General features: G+C 43.1%; 1 protein-coding gene across 1 annotated transcript; it reads right to left on the bottom strand.

Moving 5' to 3' along the window:
- Positions 1-294: 294 nt before the first annotated feature.
- Positions 295-8,682, bottom strand: LOC109758504 (uncharacterized). The gene is made up of 12 exons (XM_020317361.4): positions 8,214-8,682; positions 7,918-8,137; positions 7,428-7,628; positions 7,238-7,308; positions 7,006-7,162; positions 5,735-6,328; positions 4,724-5,104; positions 4,534-4,609; positions 4,375-4,438; positions 2,037-2,172; positions 790-903; positions 295-700 (listed from the first exon to the last, which is right to left on the bottom strand). The coding sequence occupies exons 1-12, from the start codon at positions 8,465-8,467 to the stop codon at positions 635-637; spliced, it is 2,334 nt and encodes a 777-aa protein (XP_020172950.1). The 5' UTR covers positions 8,468-8,682; the 3' UTR covers positions 295-634.
- Positions 8,683-9,060: the final 378 nt, after the last annotated feature.

The following is a 9,060-nucleotide window of genomic DNA, read 5'->3' on the forward strand; positions in this document are numbered from 1 at the left end:
TTTCAAGGGCAAAATAATACTCCCTACGCCTGGAATTAGTTGACGGTCAAACAGATGAGTAAAAGATTTGCCTGCAAAAAGAATTAAACCTATTTTTAAAAATACAAAAAATAACTATTATTGGACTAGACTTCAGGCAGAAAAGTGAAGCCCAAGCCCGGCCACAGCCCAAGACACCAGGCCAGGATGTCCATGCCAGGATTACTATATGGGTCGATGAAACCCTAACCGATTGCCACCTTCAACGATGCGACAAATACACATGAAAATAAAATGGTATGATATGCAAAGAAATCAAGAAAATACTTTAAATAAATCTATCAAGCATACCCTGAGCCCCGAGGGACAGGCTGAGCGTCCTGACTAAATCGTTCCAGCCAGACAGCTTCATTGGTCCATTTCAAGTTTTCAACAGCATTTTTCTAAGCAGAAACACACACCCCTTTCACATATGGAAGAATATATAGGCTCTTGCACAACACAAACATTGTAAGTGTTGTAAGCTTCAAAGAATTGTAGTACTTGAACTCAAAAACTGTTCAGCAGCTGAAGCGATAGCAATCTTTCCCCTCCAGGATTACACCTTTCACCGTCTTGTGTGCTCAGCACACAGCACCTCCAGGACAGAATTGAACTAGTCAGTCCATGTAGCGCCCAACATCTTCGACATAAAACTGTAACGGTCCGCGGCCTCATCAATCTGAAATTGAACCCAAGGCATGCAATAAATAAGTGAATAAGTGAAACTAAAACATAACTCTAGGATATGAGAAGCGGTTTTGCACAAACCAATTTTTTAGTCGGCCTGCCAGCTCCATGCCCTGACTTGCGGTCAATGCGACCAATTATTGGGTTGGTCTGCGGGCTGTTCTCAATGCTAGTGCACAAGACATGCTGCATTGTCTGTGAATAGCAAGCAAAGCAAAAGGTGTAAGAACAGTAAACACCCAAGGAAACACACTAGCTAATCATCAGATAATGCTTAGATATTCAAGATAGTTTGCAACATCCGCCATCAAACAGCAACGCATACAGATGAAGGTTTGTAATTACAAGAACTTATAGTTAGGGTCTGATCATGGTTTCAGCAACAGTAGCACCTGCATATTGCTTGACAGTCTAGTTCCATGTGACAACACACCAAATTTCTCACTGACACACTACAAATTACATGGTTGTAAAACTGATTTGTACTGTAAATGACAAATAAGAACCACAATAAATTGTCTTCATTTGCATTTTGCACTGAAAAACAATTATCATTAAACTGCAGAACAACAATACAACCAAAAGACAATCTACATTTCTTCGAAATATGATGGTAACCTAACTCTACGAGTCAAAAGTACAGAACACCCAAAGATCCTATTAAGAGCACCCAAAACTATCAGAAAACGAGTCGAAGTAGAGATGCAAGATCGAATACAAAAAGAGAACCAGGAGAAGTTGCTACTTGTTCATTAAAAAGTCAGCCTTTACTTGAATACCATTCAGGTACTTTCTGAAAATATATATTTAGGAAAAGAGTCTATATGATGTTTATGTTTGTGCAGTTTATCAAATCACAAAGTTGTTAACTTATCCAACAAACTCAGTGATACTCATGTGACCAACAACTTGATCCCTGGACAACTGAAAAGGTCTTATAAAGCTTAAAGTTTCCACTTTTGCATGGATTAAGAAATTGTTTTACAGTATGAAGTAAGAAAGAGATATCTATTGATAGCTGTGTTTGGCTTTTCATCATGTGGTTATGTTTACCCAGTGAATTATTATGTTGAGGTATTTGAATAATGAACAATAATGGAGTTCAGACTACAGGACAGAATAAACTAAAATAAAACATAACTGCCCCTGTGACAAACAACAAGAGTGTAAAATCAAAGAGGTAAATACAATATTGTCCACATTCACATGATATAAGTTAAACTATATCATATCTATGCCATCAATTTTCATATCGAATAGAATACTAAGTGGTAATGGAGGATTCCATTAGAATGGAAAGGAGAAACAGACACAAGAATTCTACTTACAGCCAACAACTTCAGCGAGTGCAATGGCACAACACGGTCATCATGATCAGCTGTCAACAGCATGGTTGCTGGATACTGACAATTATCACCAAAGCTTTGCTCCCAAGGTCTCTTCACGTTATGAAGGGGAGAATATCTAGTAAATGCCCACCAGTAGTACAACACATGAGTACGCCAAAAAAAACGTCAAGAATAATTTACTAGAGCAAATGCAAGAATGATGAAACAAATATGAATTGAACACTTAGGAAACAAAACAATTAGATCAACCACCAGAGCAATAGCAAGCCACTCCCTAATTATATCTCCAAGTAATGAGCAAGTCCGCTTTTACTGTCTGGTCCTAAAGACGGCTTTTTGCTGATCGTGTTGTACTGTAGGGATCATGCACCGCTGTTCATGTGAGGTGAGCTGTACCATTAATCGGAAATTGGAGGGATAGTTCTATTGTTGGTTAGGTTTATTTATTTTTAGATATATTCCTATACTCTATCAAAACCTGGTGTGAGAACCTATGCAATAATTATTTTCAAGTAATATTCAATTAATCTTAGCATATTTTCCCCTATCTAATGGGAGCAAGTGTGGTCTGATTCCATCAAATCTCTCCTACTTAAAAAGCATGAAAGGTTTTGATGGTGTTACGGCCTAGGGGTGCCTCGCCTTGCTGGTTACCAGCCCAAGGCCCCCTAGGTCGGTTCCGCCCTGTGCCACATAGGATAAGACTCTGGAAACCTTGCCGTTCAAGGCAAGGAAGCCAGAGCCATGGAGGACTCCCCTCCACCGATGTATCCGACTAGGTTGTGTAACCCTAGGGGCCCCGGTATGTTATATAAGCCGGGGCCGAGCTAGTCAATAGATCATCATACAATCCTTCAATTTTACTGTACTTTGTACACCCCAATCGCAATATACACGGAGGAAGAGTTGGGTTTACCTCTATCGGACGGTCCGAACCTGGGTAAAATCGTCTCATGTTTCTCCTCCGACCTAATCACCACCGGGATACCCTACCAAGGGATCTGCCGGAATCATCTCCGACAATGGTGGCCCATTCAGATCTTGCGTGGTGAACGCAGAGGTTTGATGGGATTGCTGAATCATCACCACGTAAGATCTGAATGGGCCACCACTGATTCAGCAATCCCATCAAACCTCTGCGTTCACCACGCAAGATCTGAATGGGCCACCACTGTCGGAGATTTCAGCGATCCCATCAAACCTCTGCGTTCACCATGCTAGATCTAAATGGGCCACCACTGTCGGAGATGATTCCGGCAGATCCCTCGGTAGGGTACCCCAACATGGTGATTAGGTAGGAGGGGAAACATGAGACGACTTTACCCAGGTTCAGGCCCTATGATAGAGGTACTCCTGCTCTGTGTATATTGCGATTGGGTGTACAAAGTACAGGTAAAACCAAAGGATTATATGATCCATCAACTAGCTCGGCCCGGCTTATATAACATACTGCGACCCCTAGGGTTACACAACCTAGTCGGCTAAGTCCGTGAGGGGGAGTCCAGTGGTGGACTGCTCCGGCTTCCTTGCATTGAACGGCAAGGCTTCAAAACTCTTCTCCTATGAGGCACATGGGCCGGACTGACGGCCCAGAGCAGAACCAACCTAGGGGTCCTCAGGCCGGTAACCAGCAAGGAGAGGCACCCCTGGGCCATAACACCATCATAAGGTATTCAAAGGAGCTCTCAAGGTTGCTAGGATTGAGCGTCTCGTTTTTGCGTATCGATCGACCGATCCGTGCGCCGCCTCATATAGTCAGCACGACAAAGTTAACATAAAGCCCGAACCAGTTTACTAGTAAATCCCTAGCCAGTTACAACTTAGAACCCAGGATGACAGGTAGATACAGGTTTTGGAGTACGATGATGCGTCCCCGTGTAGAAGTCAGAGTAATCGGCCCGATCCGATACCTATATTTAGCCTAATAAGTTGTAGGATCTGTGTCATCCGGGCACTCTTGTAACAGAAAATGACATGCATTTGGGCACGTGTGCGAGATTTATTTATTTTCTGATTTCTTTAACCAAGGGGAAGAGAGCGAGGCCAAACATTCAACCCAATGTTAGTATTGGCACATGAGCTATTTTGCTAAAGTTAGCTCCCAGCATGAGTGTCTAATTACATAGTAATTAATTAGGTGCTCCGCACCACCTCCTCTTTACTTAGGGGGGGCCCAAGCTCCACCACTGCCAAAAGATCAATACTAATGTGGCATGGCAATATTGTAGATGACCCCACAACCAATGCGGTAATGACTATATAATGTCTAAACTAATAGTGACAAACAGGTATCTGGAAACAACAGAAATTCCCATACTTGATAAGCCAGCCGAATTCTTCTTCCTTGTCTGAACAACCATAATCTGTAGTCCAGGCATGACCTACAGAAAACATCAAGCATCTATTGATAAGCTGTATAAATAAATAGAGGTAAAGTACAGCTAATCACCAAGTCCACAACAGAACTAGAAAATACCGATTGTGAACTTGTGAAACCGAAGCATATCCATGACACCAACATGAGCCAGGGCACACCCAAAAAGGTCAGGCCGCTGCAACACAGTGCAGGTTAAAGATATGCATGCCAAATATTGTATTCTGATATTAACATAAGATAAACTTGAAAGCTCATGTAGCTTTGTAATAAAATGAGGATTTACTCTAACCTGGTTAATACAAGCAGCAATTAGAAGACCACCATTGCTTCCACCTTCAATACATATTTTCTTGTTACTTGTGTAACCAGAAGAAATAAGTTGTTCCGCACAAGCAATGAAGTCATCAAAACAATTCTGTTTCTTTGCAAGTGCTCCAGCTTTGTGCCACTCCTCACCATATTCTCCACCACCCCGGATGTTCGCAATGCAGACAACAGAACCCATGTTCTTGCATAGGACAAGACGACTAACACTGAAAGAAGGGGTAATGCTTATGTTGAATCCACCATAACCATATAGCAAAGTTGGATGTGATCCATCGAGTTCGATAGCTTTCTTCGACATTATGAACATGGGAATCTTGGTTCCATCCTTACTAGGGACAAAAATCTGAAAAATCAATAGTTAGCAAAACTAAAACAGTAATAATAGTAAAGCGGTAAGATTTCAGGGCAGGCCAAAAAAGAGGCTACAGGCTTAAAAATATTTAGAAGAGAGAGATCTCTAACAAAAACTGAAGTTGTCACTCCGCTGGGCCTGGATCGATGAACCAGTTTGACAAACAGAAATTCCCGGTGACTGGTGGGAGTTTCGGTTTAGCTCTGCGATTGCAGTGCTCTTATGCTTTTTGCATGGATCATGTACGTTCACAAAACGGGGGAAACTTTTGCCTTGAGAAAATGACAAAATAGAACTAGATAAAAACCAGCTGTGCCAGAAAACAACAAGAATCAGTAACATCACCCGAAGGAAATCCAATCGAGTTTGCCCTGTCGATACTTTTAAAAATAGATTTTACTCAAGACAACGTAACTTGCGAGAACGGCCAAATCTTTTTTAAAACTCAACAAAAATATTGGATTTGAGTTGGTGATCAATTTGTTAAAACTCAAAAAAATCCTCAGTTTTTATGTTTAAATACTTGAATAGAACTTGTAATTGCCATCTACTTAGATCGGTGATCTTAGTTAGCTATTATCCTATATTAAATGTTTAAAAATTAGAGGATGCATGACATACCTGCTTAACTTCAAAGCTTGTGCGATCGAACCCAGGAACTGAAATTTCTCGGAAGGTCTTCATTTCAGGGATTGTAGATGCTAAGTTACACCTATAAATAATACCCGGAGAAAGAAAGCTCGTGAAGCCAATAAAAACTTCCTTGTCTTCCCGTCTACAGGAGATCTCTGAAACAGAACCAATCTCTAGAGGCAACTGATGAAGCAAATTTCCAGTTATAAGGTCTCTTATCTGCAGAGTGTGCTTAACATCTGACATGTAACACACCACCAACTGGTTTCCATTAACCGCATCAGCTGACTCGAGCACATCTCTTTCATGCTCAGAAAGAACATCAGTCCACACCTCTGGCTTTTTTATATTTACCCTTACCAGCTTATTCTTTGGAGCATTTTTATTGGTCAGGAATGTAAATTCATCACCATCGTTTGCCACAACTTGATATTGAGCATCAAAGTTGTCTATAAGCTTGACAAATGGAAGCATCTCCTTTGTCTCTCTGAAACCCTCTAATCCATGAGGAAGTGAAGAAATTTCACAATAGTATAGCTTGTTGACAGGATCACAACCATCATAGGTACCCAGTATGATGTACTGCCAACAAAACATAAGGTTAAGATAACTATCTTCTCTAGGAAATATATAGCTTCCAAGACATTTCACTAATTAAATAGTTGAAGGTATAAGTCCATAGTCCCTCTGCCTTTTGTGATTAGCAGAACATATGGAAACTACTTAAAAAGCATGCAGATTACACCCTCATTAAAATACTAGTGTGCTGTTTTAGGCACTGTATTCTTGCAATTTTAGTCCTTCGCTATTGCTAGATTTATTATATTTGGTGCTGGCCAAATGTGATTAAATCATTAAGGAATTAGTATGAAAATCTATTATATTTGGTGCTGCCCAAATGTTTAGTGATATGTTTTAAATAATACATTCGAAGATATTATTTTAAAAATTAAATGAAGATACATGTTATCTGTGCAAATAATAGTAATATATGAATTTTAAATCATACATTCAAAAATATATATTTTTAAAACTAAATGAAGATACATGCCATTTGTGCAAATAATAGTAATAATTGAAGGAACAAAAGGTGAATCTTTATTGTAACTATATAAAAGGGCATATGGTATGGAATAATTTGTTAGTTACTAAAATCTTTTAGGGTCGTTAATCGAATGGAGATTTTGACAACCATGACATAGACACACTGAAAAGAAATTGAAGAACCAGATATGGTCTAAGAGAGGGAAGGGAAATACCTTTCCATCTTCAGTGACCGATGCACCAAGGGAATGTTTGGGGTTTTCAGGATCTTTCCAGCATAGTATATCCTCTGACTGATCAGACCCCAAGATATGGTAATATATCTGATGATTAAGATTGATATTTGTCTCGGTTCCAGCATCCATTTCCACTCTAACAAAAGGAATGACAAGAATTAAGCAGTGGGTACTACAGTATAATAAAAAAATAGGAAGTTTGTAGACCTACCCAGGTGCAGGATATCGGCCATAGAAAAACCCTTTCCCGTCATGGGTCCAGCTTATAGAAGAGAACTTCACCTGCATCGTCGATACCCACATGTAGGATTTTATTAAAAGAAGCAAAGGTAAGCACTAAGCAGTACAGTTTGGACAGAAACAATTTTACTAAGGTGCAGTGACGAGTTGCAACTACTTACCCAGGACAATTTGTCAGGCATATCCTGCCTGTCTGCAATGTGCATAACGCGAATAGTGATCCAGTCGCTGCCACTTTCACTTAGCCCGTAAGCGATGTACTTGCCATCCTCGCTAATAGAATATGTTGAAAGAGCAACAGTTCCATCCTTGCTTAGAGTGTTTGGATCCAAGAGGACCTCCGCCTCTGCTTCCAAATCATCCTGCATTGTCACGGCAAAGCACGGTCAAACTAGTGTACGAGCTCATCAAGAGCGTACCGGAGCAACACGATTTGAACATAGACACGGCAGTGGTGAAACTAATCAGAAACAATAATAAGCAGATATATAATCGCGTGGAAATATTCCTTAGTCGGGAGGTTGCACGTGACACCAGATCATCCCATCACCAATCAGGGGCACGGGAGTGACAGGGAAGCATGTAGATGCATCATATTTAATTCCATTATCGATGCAGAGCTCGATCTGGGCGTGTGGTGGGCAGGCGCACCTGCACGTAGAGGACGCTCTGGGCCTGGAGGCCGGAGTTGTGGAAGTGGAAGTACTTGTCGCCGCGGCGGAAGGGCGCGGCGTGGCGCGGGTGGTCGAAGAGGCGCGTGACCTCGCGGCGCAGGCCCTCCCTGTCGGCGCAGCCGGCGAGCACCGACTCGGCCAGCTCCGCCTGGGCCGCCACGAACTCCTTGGTCTCCTCCGAGTCCGGGTCCTCCAGCCTGCGACCGCGAAGCGCAGTCAGTCAACCAATCATCGATTGAGAAAACCGCGAAGCGGGGCGCGGGTCAGTCTTACCAGCGGTAGGGGTCGGGGATCTGGGCGCCGTGGTAGCTGTCGACGACGGACTCGTCGCGGCGGACGGGCGGGTAGGCGAGGCGCACGGCGTCCCCGGCGACGGAACCCATGGCGGCGGCGGCGGCGGCGCGCGGGAGGTGGAGTGAGCGGCGGGAGGGGAGCGAGAGGTGGGAGGAGGATTTCGAAGTGGAGGGACGGCGTTGTGGCGGAGAGAGCAGGCGGCGGAGGGGGCGGAGGGATTTAAGTAGAAGCATTGTTAAACTGCGAACTGCCGTGGCTGGCGTGCTGGGTGCGGCCACACGCACCGCCGACCGGGACGGAGGAGGTTTGTTGGCCACGAGCGTGTGGGTCGATGACGTGTGGGCCGTGGGGGTCGCGGATTGGTGGTCAATATCGTGATTGACTCGGGGAGTCAGAGCCGGGCGTCAATTGAAAAGAGATTGAGGTTCCAGTTGGAACGGGCACTCCCAGGGAAATCGGTTGGAGCTGGAAGAGATAATAAACAGAAACAAGGATACAATTCGTGGAAAGAAAGCACGTGGACTGTCGCGTCGGCCTCCATCTACGACGAGGAGGTGCCTAACTCTTGGGCCCAGTTTTTTTGCCAAAATCCGAGGATTCTTTCAGAATCCGACACGGATTGTAAAATAAATGAGGCTCAAAGATTCTGGGAGAAGCTGGATAGGTGTCGGATTCTGGAAGAATCCCCAGATTCTGGCAAAAGAACTAGGCCTTGATTTCATAGCGTGATGGTGGAATGGGCTTTAGTAGAGAGTTCCCACTCTTTAATCAATCCATCCCATTTTTTCTAGAATTTCTTTATTGGACGCACGTACTGTCATACTGT

This window comes from Aegilops tauschii, chromosome 6 (assembly GCF_002575655.3).
Source record: "Aegilops tauschii subsp. strangulata cultivar AL8/78 chromosome 6, Aet v6.0, whole genome shotgun sequence".
NCBI lineage: Eukaryota > Viridiplantae > Streptophyta > Magnoliopsida > Poales > Poaceae > Aegilops > Aegilops tauschii.

What these genes read in the sequence shown, in the direction of transcription:
- LOC109758504 (XM_020317361.4), bottom strand. Translation starts at nt 8,467, where the DNA reads ATGCTTCTACTTAAATCCCTCCGCCCCCTCCGCCGCCTGCTCTCTCCG. An exon ending in TGCCTGACAAATTGTCCTGG is followed by an intron (nt 7,309 to 7,427) that starts GTAAGTAGTTGC and finishes TCGACGATGCAG; the next exon opens with GTGAAGTTCTCTTCTATAAG. An exon ending in CAAGCTTTGAAGTTAAGCAG is followed by an intron (nt 5,105 to 5,734) that starts GTATGTCATGCA and finishes TTGATTTTTCAG; the next exon opens with ATTTTTGTCCCTAGTAAGGA.